At 40.2% G+C, this 19,081-nt stretch overlaps 1 protein-coding gene across 4 annotated transcripts in view; it reads left to right on the top strand.

Annotated features, from left to right (window-relative positions):
- The first annotated feature begins 4,944 nt into the window (after positions 1 to 4,944).
- CEP135 (centrosomal protein 135) overlaps positions 4,945 to 19,081 on the top strand; it is a 114,535-nt gene continuing 100,398 nt past the window's right edge. For 2 of the 4 annotated variants that reach the window (XM_037018723.2, XM_037018722.2), the window contains exons 1-3: positions 4,959 to 5,080; positions 5,874 to 5,929; positions 15,869 to 16,026. In XM_037018723.2, coding sequence (XP_036874618.1) covers positions 15,890 to 16,026 — 137 coding nt within the window. In that variant the 5' untranslated portion in view covers positions 4,959 to 5,080; positions 5,874 to 5,929; positions 15,869 to 15,889. Of the gene's footprint in view, positions 5,081 to 5,415; positions 5,553 to 5,873; positions 5,930 to 15,868; positions 16,027 to 19,081 lie in introns of those variants that run through there. The other 2 variants (XM_037018724.2, XM_037018725.2) reach the window with 2 other exon arrangements.

Genomic DNA, 19,081 nt, shown 5'->3' with positions numbered 1-19,081 from the left:
CCCCGTTAGTTTTAATTTGCATGCCTCTTATTTTCAGTGAGTGTAAGCCCCTTTTTATATGATAAGGAGCCATTGATGAATTACATTCCCATATCCTTATCTGATTATTTTCCTAATATATCCTATTATTTGTTACTCATTTTACTGTCTATTTACAGGAGCTTTTTATATATTAGGTCAATGAAAATAGTTGTAAATATCTTCCCCAGGTTATCCTGTCTTTTGACCAGAGAACTTTTAACATGTTTTTAAAAAATAATGCTGTTCATCAGTCTTTTCATTCATGTGATCCCCACTCTTTTTATTCTTACTGATTCCAAAAGGTGCATTATAAAATGAAAATTGCTGATGTCTTTGTTGCACAAAATAAACTGCTACATCAAGATGCTTTGGCATTGTACTTTTAAAAGGTCTCCTTTCTTGAGAATAACTTCCAATATCTCTGTTGTTAAAGAATAGCTTCTCATAACATTTACACAACTGGAGTGTCTTTTGTAGCCAAGTCACTGTGGAGGTTCCACTGCAAAGCTCCAGACACACTGGAACTATTGTAACCATTATCTTGATGTGCCATCTATAATCAGGTTGTCAGCCACACTACCTGTGGCAGTAGGGAAACTGAGTCCCTGCTGCCTAAAAAAAGGACCTGCATTAGCTAGCAGTAATATTGACATTTTAGCTCCATCTCTGGGCCAGCCACTGAAAGGAAGCAACTATTGCTGTACTGGACTTGGTGTCAGAAGGCCTGGCTCATTCAGTTCACCTCAGTTCTGTTCAATTCAATTTAATTCATATTTCCTGATCTTTTATTAAGTGCCAGACACTCTGCTTGGGTTTTGGGCACAAAGAACATGTTAGTCTTCTGTGTACTATGGAGCTCACAGTCTAAAGGAGGAAAGAGGAGAATCAGTTACTGTAGTAGAGTTAATGTATCCAGACACACAGAATATGTTTCAAAATACAGAGAAGAAACCTCAATTTATCTGTTAAGTTTCTAAACATTATCTGATTAAACCTGATTCCTGGTGAGTTATTCCTCCTGGCACCAAATACATGGTGTCTTTTCCAAAACTACTTCTCCAACTTTCTGAACACCATGTGGTCCAGAATTCTATTTAGTTCTGACACTATCTACCCAGAGTTACTGTGACCCTACAGGTTAGGGGTTCAGTCTTAGACTGCCCCTTCTTCAGATGCCAGTCGTAAGTCCTATGCCTCCTGTACTTTTGATGTACCAGATATAAATTGGGGGTTCCCATTACCCCCTCTCAGGTTCGATAATTTACTAGAATGGCTCATAATACTCAGGAAGGCACTTTACTATTACCACTTTATCATAAAGGATACAGTTTCGGAATGGCCAAATGGAAGAAGGAAGGCACGTAGAGTTTCCATTCCCTCTCAAGGTGCACCGTCCTCCAGCACCTTGATATGATCACCAGCCTGGAATCTCTCCAAACCTGTTATTTAGGGTTTTTATGGGAAGTTCTGTTACAGAAGCATTATTGATTAACTCATTGACCACTGGTGATTGATTCAATCTCCAACCCTCTCCCCTCTCTAGAGATTGTAGGGTGGGGCTGAAAGTTCCAAGCTTTTAATCAAACTTTGGTCTTTCTGGAGATCACCCCTCATCCTGAAGCTGTCCAGGGCCCTGTTGAGAGTTATCTCATTAAAACAAAAGATGCTCCTCCTATCACTCTTATCACTCAGAAAATTCCGAGAACTTTAGGAGGAAAAACACCGAACACCTTTCTTATTATGCCAAACCTGGACATTTTTATAATGTGACCTTGAGGCCCTTAAGTCACAGATCAAACTTACCATCCACCCCTTGTCCCTTTCCTGGCCAGGCATACTTCAGGATGGCTTCCTGATTATACTGCCTAGGGGTCTGCACAGCAGCACATTCTTCAGTCTCCTAAACTCAAAACCTTGACATTTACCTGGATTCCTTCCACTTCTTCACTCATAGAGGCTAGTCCCTCACTAAACCCTGCCCATTTTTCCCTTGCAATACTTTTCACATTTCCCTCAGGCCTTTATCTCACCATTTAAATAATCTTCTCTTGTCTTAGATAACATTGTTTTCTGCATTCGTCACCGTTCCATCCTTCCACTACACATATTAATTTCCCCAAAACTAATTTCATCACGCAATGTTTCAGTTTTAAAATGTTCAATGATTCTCCATAACATTGGATAAAATTCAAGCTCTGCAATCTAGCATTTGGTAATCCTTTAGTTATCTGATGTCACTTTTCATTTTCAGTCTTGTTATCATTTATGCCAATCTGCTTGTCTGAGTCCCCATCAGATTGCTGCCTTGGTATTAATGCAACGATCATGTTTCTCCACCAATATCTTTCTCATCATGCTGTCTCCTCTCCTCCTTTTCTTTTCTTTTGTACTTAAGCTCTGTATTGATTTAACTGTAATAGCAACCACTGGTGAGAATTAATTTTTCTCCTAATTTCCAAACACCTGCTGACTTGAATGAACAATTACAGAAGAAAAAAAAAGAAAACTGATCGCAGAATCACACGGGACTACGTCAGGACTACATGGTGGCCCCTGCTATCCATTCACAATGGTGACATGGACAAGGGGTTAAGGGGGCGACTACATCATGGGAGAGAAAGAGAAGACCAAGGAAAGTACTGGCAGTCTCTGCCTGTCCATTCAGAATGGATGTAACTGGGCCACCGGCGCACTAAGACAAGGGAGGGCATTTTTTAAACATGAAGTATGTTAACGATGTTTAAAGTGGACACCTGAATAGTGTGTATCCTCTGCACTTTCCAAGACACCTTCTTTAACATTCACCCCTTGGGTAGCAAAGGATCTCATCACCCAGGTGGAAGGAGATGGGCTCCATCTTCAAGTGAAGGTAGGGCACCGGCTCACAGGACTCATTGATGAGGCTACAGACACCCAGAGAAGGCTGGCTCACCTGCACAACTCACCCCCCATCTCTAGAGAGTTTTTCCCCCATTCTCCTGGTTCCAAGAAAAACTACCCTTGGCCTGAACTTGGGGATTTTTGTTGTTTAAGATTAAGGTGAAGAGGAAGGGGGTGCACTGGGGCAAAAATGGATATTCTGTGCTAGATTCATGGTACTCTCTAAATTTGAAGTGTCTAAGAATTTAGTTTTAAGCACCAGAAGAGCTCCCTTAGCAATGTCTGGAAATATGTTTGGTTGTTAGAACTCAGGGGATGCTACTGGCATCTAGTGGGGAGAACCAGGAACGCTGCTAAAAATTCTACAATACACAGGACAGGCTCTCCCTCCATAATGAAAAATATACAGCCCAAAATGAAAAAAATGCCAAGACTGAGAAAACTTGACCTAAATCACCTTAAGTATATTCAGTTTAAAGGCTTCATCAGATTCTTTCATCTAGAAAGAATTCATGTTTTGATGTTGTTGGCTATCTTCATTAGCACTAGCTTTCTTCATCATTTTGGCATTTGTGTTTACAAGCTCATTTTCAGTGAAAGGTTATTTTTCTTTCTAAATCTGGCTCCCCCTCCTCTCATTATTAACAGTTTTGAGGGTAGCCTGGTCAGAAAATCCCACAATTCAGGGCATCTGTCCTGTGATAGTTTTGAAGAGTTATGGAGCTCAGCAAGCTTGGTTTCTGTTTCCTTCTGCCTCCCTAGCCCTGTGGCTTGCTTAACGCCCTAGGACCTGCATAGTGAGTAGCCACAATTTTGTGTGTGTGTGCCAGAGACCCTAACATCAGTCCCTGGAGTCCACCAGCTCTGAATATGGTCTTCCATGTCACCTGGAGCTAAACTCGCCTGATTTCAGTGTCCCACTCATCTTTTTAAGTTTCTTTTATTTTGATTTTTGCATTTTCTAACTGTTATGTGTTTGGGGCGAAGAGTCATCTGGACTGGGTGAATGTTGCACAGCCATTTTAGTATGCTATAAATTTACTTATGGCTCCGTTTCCAAAACAGGTATTTGTTGATCAGCAAAAATGTGTCTAACTGTATGTGGTCAAGATTATAAAAACCATCTCCAGAATCTGATCCATTACCTCTTAGAAAAAATTCATTATGGCATTCAGGAAAAAAAGGCACACACCATTGAAACGTTAAAGCAATATATGGATGGGTTCAGTTATTCACAACCCACAGAGCAGTTACATAATGTACAAAAACTGAGTATGTTTTCAGAGTGGAAGGCTTATTTGGAAGAGTAGTAAATAGGAATTGAGCTCCTCTCTGATCATACAGAGGCTTTCAGGGAAGAAATGGAATTCTAGGATTTGACCTTTGTGTTCTCTTTAAGTGAGAAAGCTCTCTATAATCAGTTTATTTCAATTTAATTCCATTCACAAACATTTATTGTGGTAGGTGCTAGAGAAACATAGCTGAGTACAATAATCTCTGGCTCAAGGAATTCACAATTGGGGCAGCATAGAGACACAATTATTACATTTTGGTGGTGACTTATAACTCATGGATTCAAAACAATGACGTTATTAAACATCGTGATGGCATGAGCATGAAGGTCTACAGAGAGCTTAATGGGAACGTCTACAGAGAGCTTAATGGGAACATGGGTATGGAAGCAAGCTAATTGTAATGGGTGGTTGTCTGGGAAAATTTCAAAAGCAACGTGGTATTTAAACTGGAGATTACGTGGTGTGTAGGCGTTTATCTTGTGTGCTGAAGCTAATCCGTAGCAGGGACCATAACTGGGCAGTTTTAACCCCGCGCCCAGTAGATGGTCAGCACACAGCAGAGGAGCCCAACTCTGGCACTGCGGAGCCTCGCGGCTCGCCAGCCGCCAGGGGGCGTCGTGGCCCCGTGCGGTCGGAGTCGTCGCGTTTCCGGGCACCGGAGCCCAGCGCCGTCATCGCCGCCGGCCGCGCCCTCGCCGCGCGCCGCGAAGCGCCGGCCGCTCCCGTTACTGGGGCAACTGCGGCGCCTCCTTCGGGCCTGCCCCGATCGTCTCTCCGCGCCATTTTCAAACTGACCGGTGTCTAGGCGGAGGGAGCCAGCGAGGGAGGCCAGGCTCGAGGCGAGATGCGGCCGCGGGCGGAGGCAGCAGCGGCCCGGACAGTGGGTGAGGTGGCCCGCGGGGGCCGGAGGGCGGGACGAGGAGCGGCGGCGGCGGCTTCGCCCCCTGGGGTTCCCGCGGGCCGGGCCCGGGAGCTGCCCGGAGGGAGGCCGCGCGGCCGCGGGAGGAAGTGGAGCCCGGCGGGGCGGGGCACAGACTCCCTGCTGGCGCCGCTTCCTTCCACAGCCGACGGCCCAGCCGCGGGCCGCCGGTCGGCCTGGGCCTGCCTGAGCCCCGGGCCCTCTGCCCGCTCGCCCCGGCGTCTATGCTGCCTGCACACCGGCCTGCCCCTGACTGATGCGCGGAGTTGAAAGTTAACATGCTTTCTTCGTAGAAGAATCAAACGTGCTTTTGTAAAATCGAAAGTGCCCATAAGCGTAGGACGGGAGCTATTTATTAACCTTTGAAAACAGCCCGTCTCCCTTCCGGTCTCAACTATTTTAGGTTCAGTAAGGAAGGACCCCGAGGCAGCATTAAGGTTGGTTTGTATGCCGTATATTAAGATGTGCTGGCTTTAAGTCGCAAACCGCGAGGAGTTAAGCAGGCGGATAGTTCTAAACACGTATGCGTGGAGGATCTCCAAACTTCACCTTTTATGTTTTCTAGAAACTTTACGTGTAGCCACAATGTCTGGCTGATGGAGATGGGAGGAAGACAGCAGCCCACAGGCTGAGGAAAGCCTAATGTGTTTTGTCCTTCTTGGGCGGATCGTAATCTTTTTTCATCTCTCGTGTGTATTAATGATTTTTTGTTTCATATTCATCCAAGTCCCCCACTGCCTCACTTCATCTTTCCGCAGGTTGTGAAGAAGTATTACTTCTAAGTAACTAAAGTTGGTACCAAGAGAAGTGTTTGGTGAGTCCCTGCTAGTTCTTGGTTTTGGCAGTTGTATTTCTGATGTTTCCAGTCGTTTCTCTAAAACCCCCAGCATCAGTCAGGTCCTGCTTGGGAAAGAAACCTAGAAAGTCCATCAGGTCGACACTCGAAAGGCTAGCAAGTGTGTGGAGAGAGAAAGATGTGTAGGAATTATAAAGGAGAGATACTAATTTGAAGTGATTTGGTAAGTTGAGACTGCGTAGTACAGAAACCAGAGTGCTGGACCAGGGCTCAGGAGACCTGCCTGCCCACGTGCCTTGTGGTCTTGGGGTTTGGGAAAAGTTTCTCTCTGAGGCAGCCTTCCCACGTCTTTGAATTGGTCCTGTCTCCCTCACTGGGAAGTTTTGTGAAGAACAACTTTTCCATGTATTAACATGCAGTCACATTTTATAACTTGTGAAGATCAGTGGAGATGTAAGGCAAAGGGTTTTTTGGTTTTCCAACCTGGCAAAGGTTGGAAAAGAGTAAAGTTTCCAAACTTTGAATAATTACCTTTTAGAACACACTGATAGAGCATATGTTGATAAATATTATGAAAGACGGGATAAAAATGTGTACAGATATATGTTTGGGTCTTTTTTTAAATGAAAGTAAAATTTACATGGTAAAATACACAGATCTTAAGTGTACTATGTGAAAAGTTTTGATGAATGTATATATACATGTATGTAGCCACTAGCCTAATCGATATAATATTTTCATCATCCCAGAAAGTTCCCTCTTAACCCTTTCCAGGCAGTCTCCATTTACCTCCACTGCCCTAGGTGACAGCTGGTCTAATTTCTGTCTGCGTAGTTTAATATTAGTTTAATTTTGCTGTTCTTGGACTTCATATACATGGAATCATACAATGTATATGTCTGGCTTCTATTACTCAAATAGTGCTTTTCAAAGTCACCCGTGTGATTGATATGTACCACTACTTCCTTTTTATTCTTACATTGTATAAATATATGGTAGTTTATACTTCTGTGGATGAATATATAGATTTTTTTCAGTTTGGAGCTATCATGAATAAAGCTACTGTGAATATTCTTGTAGAGTCTCTTTGTGGATGTTTATTTTCATTTTCTTAAGTAAATACCTAGTAATAGAATTACAAAGTTAAAGGGTAGAAGTATGTTTAACTATAAGAAACTGTCAGACCTTTTCCACAGTGATTCTATGCTCTTGTCAACAATGTGAAGATTCCAGTTGCTCCAAATCCCTGGTAACATTTGATATTATACTTTTAATTTTAGACATTCTGGTATAGGCAAAATTGCACCTCATTGTGGCTTAATTTGTATATCCCTGGTAACTACAGTATTAAGCACCTTGTTGTATGGTTATGCCAATTTAGATGTCTTTTGCAAGGTGCCTGTTCAGGTATTTAGCCTGTTTTCTTACTGGGCTGTTTTGTTTTTATTATTACTGAATCATAATAATTTTTATATATTCCATATACATATTCTTTGTCAGATATTAATATGGCTTTTTTTGTTATCATTAATGTACAATTACATGACCAACATTATGGTTATTATTCTCCCCCTATTATCAAATCCCCACCACATACCCCATTACAGTCACTGTCCATCAGCGTAGTAAGACGCTATAGATTCACTACTTGTCTTCTCTGTTATACTACCTTCCCTGTGTACCCCTGCCAACTTGTATGTACTAATCGTAATGCCCCTTTTTCACCCTTATCCCTCCCTTCCTACCCATCCTCCCCAATCCCTTTCCCTTTCGTAACTGTTAGTCTATTCTTGGGTTCTGTGAGTCTGCTGCTGTTTTGTTCCTTCAGTTTTTGCTTTGTTCTTATACTCCACAGATGAGTGAAATCATTTGATACTTGTCTATCTCCACCTGGCTTATTTCACTAAGCATAATACCCTCTAGCTCCATCCATGTTGTTGCAAATGGTAGGATTTGTTTTCTTCTTATGGCTGAATAATATTCCATTGTGTATATGTACCACATCTTTATCCATTCATCTACTCATGGACACTTAGGTTGTTTCCATTTCTTGGCTGTTGAAAATAGTGCTGCGATAAATATAGGGATGCATATGTCTTTTTCTAACTGGGCTCCTGCATTCTTAGGGTAAATTCCTAGGAGTAGAATTCCTGGGTCAAATGGTATTTCTATTTTGAGTTTTTGAGGAACCTCCATACTGCTTTCTACAATGGTTGAACTGTTACATTCCCACCAGCAGTGTAGGAGGGTTCCCCTTTCTCCACATCCTCACCAACATTTGTGGTTGTTTGTCTCTTGGATGTTGACCATCCTAACTGGTGTGAGGTGATATCTCATTGCAGTTTTAATTTGCACTTCTCTGATGATTAGCGATGTGGAGCATCTTTTCATGTGCCTGTTGGCTATCTGAATTCTTTCTTTGGAGAAGTGTCTGTTCAACTCCTCTGCCCATTTTTTAATTGACTCATATGCTTTTTGTTTGTTGAGTTGCGTGAGCTCTTTATATACTTTGTATGTCAACCCTTTATTGGATCTGTCATTTATGAATATATTCTCCCATACTATAGGATGTCTTTTAGTTCTACTGATGGTGTCCTTTGCTGTACAGAAGCTTTTTAGTTTGATATAGTCCCACTTGTTCATTTTGCTTTTGTTTCCCTTGCCCCTGGAGAGATGTTCATGAAGAAGTTGCTCATGTTTATGTCCAAGAGATTTTTGCGTATGTTTTTTTCTAAGAGTTTTATGGTTTCATGACTTACATTAAAGTCTTTGATTCATTCTGAGTTTACTTTTGTGTATGGGATTAGACAATAATCCAGTTTCATTCTCTTACATGTAGCTGTCCAGTATTGCCAACACCAGCTGTTGAAGAGGCTGTCATTTCCCCATTGTATATCTATGGCTCCTTTATTGTATATTAATTGACCATATATGCTTGGGTTTATATCTGGGCTCTGTAGACTGTTCCATTGGCCTATGGTCTGTTTTTGTGCCAGTACCAAATTGTCTTGCCTACTGTGGCTTTGTAGTAGAGCTTGAAGTCAGAGAGCATAATTCCCCCCTCTTTATTCTTCCTTCTGAGGATTGCTTTGACTATTCGAGGTCTTTTGTGGTTCCATATGAATTTTAGAACTATTTGCTCTAGTTCACTGAAGAATGCTGTTGGTATTTTGATAGGGATTGCATTGAATCTGTAGATTGCTTTAGGCAGGATGGCCATTTTGACAATATTAATTCTTCCTATCCATGAGCACGGCATGTGTTTCCATTTATTGGTATCTTCTTTAATTTCTCTCATGAATGTCTTGTGGGTTTTAGAATATAGGTCTTTCACTTCCTTGGTTCAATTTATTCCTAGGTATTTTATTCTTTTTGATGTAATTGTGAATGAAATTGTTTTCCTGATTTCTCTCTCTGCTAGTTCATCGTTAGTGAATAGGAATGCAACAGATTTCTGTGTATTAATTTTGTATCCTGCAACTTTGCTGAATTCAGATATTAGTTCTAGTAGTTATGGAGTGGATTATTTAGTGTTTTTTTATGTTCAATATCATGTCATCTGCAAACAGGGACAGTTTGACTTCTTCCTTACCTATTTGGATGCCTTTTATTTCTTTGTGTTGTCTGATTGCCATGGCTAGGACGTCCATAACTATGTTGAATAAAAGAGGGGAGAGTGGGCATCCTTGTCTTGTTCCCGATCTTAGGTGAAAAGTTTTCAGCTTCTCACTGTTAAGTATAATGTTGGCTGTGGGTTTGTCATATATGGCCTTTATTATGTTGAGGTACTTGCCCTCTATACCCATTTTGTTGGGAGTTTTTATCATGAATGGAAGTTGAATTTTGTCGAATGCCTTTTCAACATCTATAGAGATGATAATGTGGTTTTTGTCCTTTTTGTTGATGTGAATGATATTGATGGATTTTCGAATACTGTACCATCCTTACAATGCTGGGATGAATCCCACTTGGTCATGTTGGATGATCTTTTGATGTATTTTTGAATTCTGTTTGCTAATATTTTGTTGAGTATTTTTGCATCTATGTTCATCAGGGATATTGGTCTGTAATTTTCTTTTTTTGTGGTGTCTTTGCCTGGTTTTGGTATTGGAGTGATGTTGGCTTCGTAGAATGAGTTTGGGAGTATTCCGTTCTCTTCTACTTTTTGTAAAACTTTAAGGAGGATGGGTATTAGGTCTTCACTAAATGTTTGATAAAATTCACCAGTGAAACCATCTGGACAGGTGTTTTGTTCTTAGGTAGTTTTTTTGATTACCAATTCAATTTCCTTGCTAGTAATTGGTCTATTCAGATTTTCTGTTTCTTCCTGGGTCAGCTTTGGAAGGTTGTATTTTTCTAGAAAGTTGTCCATTTCTTCTTCTAGGTTATACAGTTTCTTTGCATATAATTTTTCATAGTATTCTCTCATAATTCTTTGTATTGCTGTGGTGTCCGTAGTGATTTTTCCTTTCTCATTTCTGATTCTGTATGTGTGTAGACTCTTTTTTTTTCTTGGTAAGTCTGGCTACGATTTTGTCTATTTTGCTTATTTTCTCAAAGAACCAGCTTCTGCTTTCATTGAATCTTTCTATTGTTTTATTCTTCCCGATTTTATTTATTTATGCCCTAATCTTTATTATGTCCCTCTGTCTACTGACTTTTGTGTTTCCTTTGTTCTTTCTTTCCTAGTTTCATTAATTTTTTGTTTGGACTGTTCATTTGGGATTGTTCTTTTTTCCTGAGGTAGGCCTGTTTTGCAATATACTTCCCTCTTAGTACGGCGTTCGCTGCATCCCACATATTTTGAGATGTTGAATTGTTGTCAATTGTCTTCATATATTGCTTGATCTCTGTTTTTATTTGGTCATTGATCCATTGATTATTTAGGTGCATGTTATTAAGTCTCCATGTGTTTGTGGGCTTTTTCATTTTCTTTCTGTAATTTGTTTCTAGTTTCATACCTTTGTGATCTGAGAAGTTGGTTGGTACAATTTCAGTCTTTTTAAATTTACTGAGGCTCTTTTTTGTGGCCTAGTATGTATGATCTATTCTTTAAAATGTTCCATGGGCATTTGGGAAGAAAATGTATCCTGTTGCTTTTGGATGAAGTGTTCTGTAGATGTCCATTAGGTCCATCTGTTCTAATACATTGTTCAGTATCTCTGTGTCCTTACTTATTTTCTATCTGGTTGATCTGTCCTTTGTAGTGAGTGGTGTGTTGAAGTCTCCTAAAATGAATGTACTGCATTCTATTTCCCCTTTTAATTCTGTTAGTATTTGTTTCACACATGTAGGTGATCCTGTTTTGGGTGCATAGATATTTATAATAGTTATATCCTCTTGTTGGACTGACCCCTTTACCATTACGTAATTTCCTTCTTTGTCTCTTGTGACTTTCTTTGTTATGAAGTCTAATTTGTCTCATACAAGTACTGCAACTCCTGCTTTTTTCTCCCTACTAGTTGCATGAAATATCTCTTTCCATCCCTTTACTTTCAGTCTGTGTATGTCTTTGGGTTTGAAGTGACTCTCTTGTAGGCAGCATATAGATGGTTCTTGCTTTTTTATCCATTCTATTACTCTACGTCTTTTGATTGGTGCCTTCAGTCCATTTACATTTAGGGTGATTATCTGTAGGTATGTACTTACTACCATTGCAGCCTTTAGATTCGTGGTTACCAAAGGTTCAAGGGTAATTTCCTTAGTATCTAACAGTCTAATTAAACTCACTTCATATGCTATCACAAACACAACCTAAAGGTTCGTTTTTTTCCCTCCTTTTTCTTCCTCCTCCATTCTTTATATGTTAGGTATGTTCTGTACTCTTTGTCTATCCCTTGATTGACTTTTTGAGTAGTTGATTTGATTTTGCATCTGCTTAGTAATAAATCATTGTACTTTACTGTGGCTTTATTTCCCCTGGTGACATCTATTTAGCCTCAGGAACACTTCCATCTATAGCAGTCCCTTCAAACTGCACTGTAGAGGTGGTTTGTGGGAGGTAAATTCTCTCAGCTTTTACTTATCTGAAAATTGTTTAATCCCTCTTCAATTTTAAATAATAACCTTGCCAGGTAGAGTCATCTTGGTTCAAGGCTCTTCAGCTTCATTGCATTAATATATCATGCCACTCTCTTCTGGCCAGTAAGGTCATATGATAAGTCTGCCGAGAAGTCTGATGATAGCCTGGTGGGCTTTCCTTTGTATGTGATCTTTCTCTCTCTCTAGCTGCTTTTAAAAGTCTATCTTTATCCTTGATCTTTGCCGTTTTAATTATTATATGTCTTGATGTTGTCTTCCTTGGGTCCCTTGTGTTGGGAGATCTTTGCACCTCCATAGCTTGAGAGACTATGTCCTTCCCCAGATTGGGGGAGTTTTCATCAATTACCTCCTCAAAGATACTTTCTATCCCTTTTTCTCTCTCTTCTCCTGGTACCCCTATAATGCAGATATTGTTCTGTTTGGATTGGTCACAGTTCTCTCAGTATTCTTTCGTTCTTAGAGATCCTTTTTTCTATCTGTGCCATAGCTTCTCTGTATTCCTCTTTAAATTTTATTACATGTATCATCTCTTCTACTACATCTAATCTTTTAAATCCCTTCATTGTATGTTTCATTTCATATATGGAATTTCTTAATGATTGAATCTCCATCTTAAATTCATCCCTGAGTTCTTGAATATTTTTCTGTACCTCCTAAACATGTTTATGATTTTTATTTTAAACTCTCTTTCAGGAAGATCGGTGAGTTCACTTTAATTTGGCCCTTTTTCTGGGGTTTGTGAGATTTTGGGCTGAACCAGGTGCCTTTGACGTTTCATAATTCTTTGTTGTGCCCTCTGGTGTCCAGAAACTCTTGTCTCTGGAGCTGCTCAGCCCATAGAGGTTGGGGGTTGTAAGGGAGTGGTGCTGGTACCTGTAGTGAGGAAAGACCTGTTTCCTGATTCCCGGCTGCACTGCCTGTCTCCAGTATCAGAGCCAGTGGGCCGAGCACACAGGTGTAAAGTGGCGTCTCTAGCTCTTGTAGGCGGGGCCTCCCTCTGGTGGCCTGATGCCAGTGCAGTGACTACCAGTTTGCGAGCAGGTGCCGGCATGGCAGGAGGAAGGTGCAGCAGGCTGCGTGTTACAGTTTGGGGCCTCAGAACTGACCAGGCAGCCAGGGGGATAGAGCGCCTGAAGCTCCTCAAAGCTCCCAGCCCATTGGGCAGAGCGCACCTAAACTTGTCCACCTATCCCTTCTCCCACATAGCAAGCTCCATGCAAACCCCTCCCCTTCAGCAGCCCTCTCACTGCTAGAAGCCTCTCAGACCGCCTGCCTTTCCTTTGTCCCAGAGTGGCTGGATGTGAATCCCCATCCTCCACAAATGGCCGGAATCTCAGTCTCTCAAGCACTCCACCTGTCCAGCTCCCCAACCCCACCAACCTCTAGAGCACCTCACCATGTAGGTTTGTGTTCCAAAGCAAACCTCCAGGCCTGGGTGTTCAACAGTTCTAGGCTTCCATCCCCTCCCCACTCCGTTTCTCTTCCTCCCACCAGTGAGCTAGGGTGGGGGAAGGTCTTGGGTCCCGCCGGATCAAGGCTTTCCTATGTTACCCTGTTTTGTGATGTCCGCTCTGTCCTTGAGGTCTGTATGCAGTCTTGTGTAGCCTTCTTTCCTGTTGCTGTTTTAGGGCTAGCTGTATTAACTGTATTTTCACCTATATGTGGTTTTGGGAGGAATTTTCTATCTCCTCACACCACCATCTTGAATCCTCCATCCCCCACCCTTTTTTGTTTGTTTTCTTAATGGAGTATTTCAGTGAGCAGACGTTTTTAATTTGATGAAATCTAATTTATCCAGTTTTTCTTTTATATTTAGTGTTTTTAAAAGAGGCTTCTCTGCCTACCTGTCTGGGAAAATATTCTTTTTTTTTTTTTGAGAGGGTATCTCTCATATTTATTGATCAAATGGTTGTTAACAACAATAAAATTCTGTATAGGGGACTCAATGCTCAATGCACAATCATTAATCCATCCCAAGCCTAATTCTCATTAGTCTCCAATCTTCTGAAGCATAGCAAACAAGTTCTTACATGGTGAACAAATTCTTACATAGTGAATAAGTTCTTACATGGTGAACAGTACAAGGGCAGTCATCACAGAAACTTTTGGTTTTGATCACGCATTATGAACTAAAAACAATCAGGTCAAAAATGAATATTCGTTTGATTTTTATACTTGATTTATATGCGAATCCCACATTTCTCCCTTATTATTATTATTATTTTTAATAAAATGCTGAAGTGGTAGGTAGATGCAAGATAAAGGTAGAAAACATAGTTTAGTGTTGTAAGAGAGCAAATGTAGATGATCAGGTGTGTGCCTGTAGACTAAGTGTTAATCCAAGCTAGACAAGGGCAATAAAACATCCACGGATGCAGAAGATTTCTCTCAAAACGGGGGTGAGGTTCTAAGCCTCACCTCTGTTGATCCCCAATTTCTCACCTGATGGCCCCCCTGCGACTGTGCCTGTCTTAGGTTGTTCCTCCCTTGAGGAATCTACCCGTCTCTGGCTAACCAGTCATCTTCCGGGGCCATACAGGGAAATGTAAAGTTGGTAAGTGAGAGAGAAGCAATATTCTTTGAAAAGGTTAGCTTTTTACTTCTTTGCAGATTTATGCCCTGTGGCTTTTATGCCCAGCATTTGTCTTGAGGTATCTTTACCACTTGGAAGAATTATGATACTCAGTAAATTCGATATGAGGCACGAATTCTATTTAAGGTTTGTAATTAGGAAGGAAGAAGAAAAGCTATAGAAGTAGCAGATGGAAGAAAACATGGGAAGATTGATTATTTCTTTGACATATCTTCTTGTAGAGTAACTTAAGCATGTATAGGTTTTAAACTACTAATTAAATTGTGCACACACATTAACATAATAGGAATACAGTTACATAACCAAAGCAGACCTATAATTACCAGCCATCTCCAGTGAAACCAAGAAAACCACTTAGGCACCCTAGGCATTTGTGAAAATTTATCTATGATATGATGGATATTGTCCAACTGTACTTGAACAGTCTGAGAGAAATCAGACAAATTAAAACAACCCATTCCTGGGAACTGTTCGCATCCCATATGTTCTTGTTCTTTTAACAGTAGATAGTCTGTAGTTGTAAGATTTTGGAGCACTACAACTTGCACTTCTCCTAATTCTTGGTTGAGTTCCAACAGTATAGATCCAGTCAAATTTGTTGTTTTACTGTATGCACAGGCCAGCTTAGATATCTCCTTCTTCATTCCCATGGCAAGTCCAGGAGCCGGTGGGATGAATGCAGCTACAACTGTAGCAGCGCCTGGATCTTTGTTGAGGTTTTTTGATGATCATCTTCTGGTATGACTCTTCCAGAGAGTGCTGATGTTAGAAGTTCTTCATATCGTATCTTAGTTCATTTTCTGGGTAGCCAAATTAGGCTTTGATCCTCTGCATAAACACAAACAGACCCTTTGCCCACACTTTGATATGCCCTTTATGCCATTGTGTAGAACTCATTGGAGGTCACCACACAGGAACCCTTTCACCAGGCGCTGGGCTCTCGCACGTGTGGATGTAGTCTGGCTGTTGTCCTGTGTCTTCTGGTCTCTCTTTTAGGATTAGTTGTATTTGTTGTATTTTCAAAAATATATATGTTTCTGGGAGGAGATTCCCACTGTCCTCACGCCACCATCTTGGCTCCGCCCCCGAAAATATTCTTCTTTATTTTCTTTTAGAAACTTTGTTGTTTTAACTTTTACTTCTGGGTTTATGAAGAGATACTTCTTTTATAGGAGCAACATGAATATCATTTATTGGATTCTATGTCAATATTCCAGAAGATTGCCTATATGAAGAGAAACAAAATAATTTTTTCATGTTAAAAAATGATTTCTTCTTAAATAGCTGTAATAGTAGAATAATGTTTCACTCTTTTCTTTTAGGACTTTAATTTGGGGGAGTAAATGAAACTAGCTTTGGAAGAAAAGATGACTACAGCTGCAGAAAGAAAGTATATTAACATTAGGAAAAGATTGGATCAGTTGGGATATCGCCAGACACTGACAGTGGAATGTTTACCTTTAGTAGAAAAACTTTTCAGGTAAAACAGATATATGGTTCTAAACCTGTATGATCCTTAACGTCATTTACCAAGTTTCTGATTAAACTTCATGCTTCAGTAAATAAATGGATAGTTTTTTTAAAAGACCTTAAATCATCTGAAGTTCATCTATTCTTTTTTTTCAAAGTACTTTAAATTTTATGTTTATTTTTTACTTTTTTTAATTTATTTTTTTATACTAAGGTATTATTGATATACACTCTTATGAAGGTTTCACAGGAAAAGCAATGTGGTTATGACATTCTCCCAATCCATGCCCCATCGCAGTCATTGTCCGTCAGCCACAGTCACTGTTTGCCTTCTCTGTGCTACACTGTTTTCCCTGTGACCACCCACACCATGTGTACTAAACATAATAGCCCTCAATCCCCTTCTCCCTCCCTCCCCACCTGCCCTCCCCCACCCTTCCCCTTTGGTAATTGCTAGTCCCTTCTTGGAGTCTGTGAGTCTGCTGCTGTTTTGTTCCTTCAGTTTTGCTTCGTTGTTATGCTCTACAAATGAGGGAAATCACTTGGTACTTGTCTTTCTCTGCCTGTCTTATTTCACTGAGCATAATACCCTCTAGCTCCATCCATGTTGATGCAAATCGTATGATTTGTTTCTTTCGTATGGTTGAATAATATTCCATTGTGTATATGTACTACATCTTCTTTATTCATTCATCTACTGATGGACACTTAGGTTGCTTCCAAATCTTTGCTTTGTAAATAGTGCTGCAGCAAACATAGGGGTGTATATTTATTTTTGAATCTGAGAACTTGTATTCTTTGGGTAAATTCCTAGAAGTGGAATCCCTCTGTTGAATGGTATTTCTATTTTTAGTTTTTTGAGGAACCTCCATATGGCTTTGCACAATGGTTGAACTAGCTTACATTCCCACCGGTAGTGTAGGAGGGTTCCTGTTTCACTGCATCCTTGCCAGCATTTGTTGTTCCTAGTCTTTTCTATGTTGACCATCCTAACTGGTGTGAGGTGAAATCTCATTGTGGTTTTTATTTGCATTTCGCTGATAACTAGCAATGTGGAACATCTTTTCATGTGCCTTTTGGCCATCTGAATTTCTTCTTTGGAGAATTGTCTGTTCATATCCTCTGCCCATTTTTTAATCGGGTTGTTTGCTTTTTGGTTGTTGAGGCGTGTTCTTTATATATTTTGGATGTTAACCCCTTGTCGGATATGTCGGATATTCTCCCATACTGTAGGCTGTCTTTTTGTTCTACTGATGCTGTCCTTTTAAGTTTGATGTAGTCCCATGTGTACATTTTTCCTTTTGTTTTCCTTGCTCGAGGAGATAGGTTAAGGAAAAAGTTGCTCATGTTTTTAGTCAGGAGATTTTTGCCTGTGTTGTCTTCTAAGAGTTTTGTGGTTTCATGACTTACATTCAGGTCTTTGATCCATTTCCAGTTTACTTTTGTGTGTAGGGTTAGACAGTAATCCAGTTTCATTCTCTTGCACGTAGATGTCCAGTTTTGCCAACACCCGTTGTTGAACAGGCTGTCATTTCCCCTACTGTGTGCCCTTGGCTCATTTATCATATATTAATTGACCATATGTGCTTGGGTTTATATCAGGCTCTCTAGTCTGTTCCATTGGTCTATGGCTCTGTTCTTGTGCCAGTACCAACTTGTCTTGATTACTGTGGTTTTGTAGTAGAGCTTGAAATCGGGAAGTGTAATCCGCCCAGCTTTATTCTTCGTTCTCAGGATTGCTTTGGCTATTTGGCGTCTTTTGTGGTTCCATATGAATATAGAACTATATTTGCTCTAGTTCACTGAAGATTGCTGTTGGCATTTTGATAGGGATTGCATTGAATATGTAGTTTGTTTTAGGCAGGATGGCCATTTTGTCAATATTAAGTCTTCCAATCCTGAATTTTGATACCTTTGAATTACCTTCAAAGACCTGAATTTAAGTCATGAAACCATGTAACTCATTCCTATAAGCACAGGGTGTGTTTCCATTTATTGGTATCTTCTTTATTTTCTCTCATGAGTGTCTTGTAGTTTTCAGGGTAAAGGTCTTTCACTTCCTTGATTAGGTTTATTCCTAGGCATTTTATTTTTTTTCTTGTATTTATTCTTTTTGATGCAATTGTAAATGGAATTGTTTTCCTGATTTCTCTTTCTGCTAGTTCATTGTTAGTGTATAGGAATGCAACAGATTTCTGTGTCTTAATTTGGTATCCTGCAACTTTGTTGAATTCAGATATTAGTTCTAGTAGTTTTGGGGTGGATTCCTTAGGGTTTTTTATGTACAATATCATGTCATCTGCAAGCAGTGACACTTTGACTTCTTCTTTACCAATCTGGATGCCTTTTATTTCTTTTTATTTCCATCTATTCTTCTTAAATCCTACTCCTCTGTCATCAGTTCAGGAGCTCCACATTGGTTGGAGGGTCACCATTCACACTATACTGTTAGGAGTAAACATTTCTGAGGGTTTTCTTTGTGAGTAGGATTATAAATTTTTGTTAAGTTTCCTGATACAGTTGGGATTTCTGTGTCTGCCTCACTCACTGGCTCTAATTACTGTTATGTTAATGATGGTTCTCTAATATGTGGTTTGTGGTTACTTGAGCTGTTAATGTTAAATTAGCTAAAAACTTCTTTTTGACTTGTGCTTTCCACCTGAGTTCCAGTACAGTGATTCGAGTCTGGAGTAGGGAAATTACTTAAGATGCTTTTGCAGTAGGACTACGAGTAAGGATGATGAAAAGGAGGTAATGGATGAAACATTTTGTGGTCTATAGTATGGCCTCCAAAACCTTTCATGACCTAGTTCTAGATCTGCAATTCGGAATTATAGGATAGAAGTATGTTTAACTTTCTAAGGAACTTTCTAAGGAACCTTTTCCACAGTGATTTTCTACTCCTACCACTTCATCTCCCATGTACTGAACCCCTCGAAGCTCCCTAAACATATACATGCTCCCCATTGACCCCTCCATTTTGCTGTTCTATCTGCTATAAAGTCCCTTTCTCCTTTCCCTCCTGCTTTGCCCTTAGGCCTGTCAGCTCTGTGGATTGCAGGACT

The sequence above is a fragment of the Manis javanica genome, chromosome 5, assembly GCF_040802235.1.
Source record: "Manis javanica isolate MJ-LG chromosome 5, MJ_LKY, whole genome shotgun sequence".
NCBI lineage: Eukaryota > Metazoa > Chordata > Mammalia > Pholidota > Manidae > Manis > Manis javanica.
This window is presented reverse-complemented; position numbering and strand designations above follow the sequence as displayed.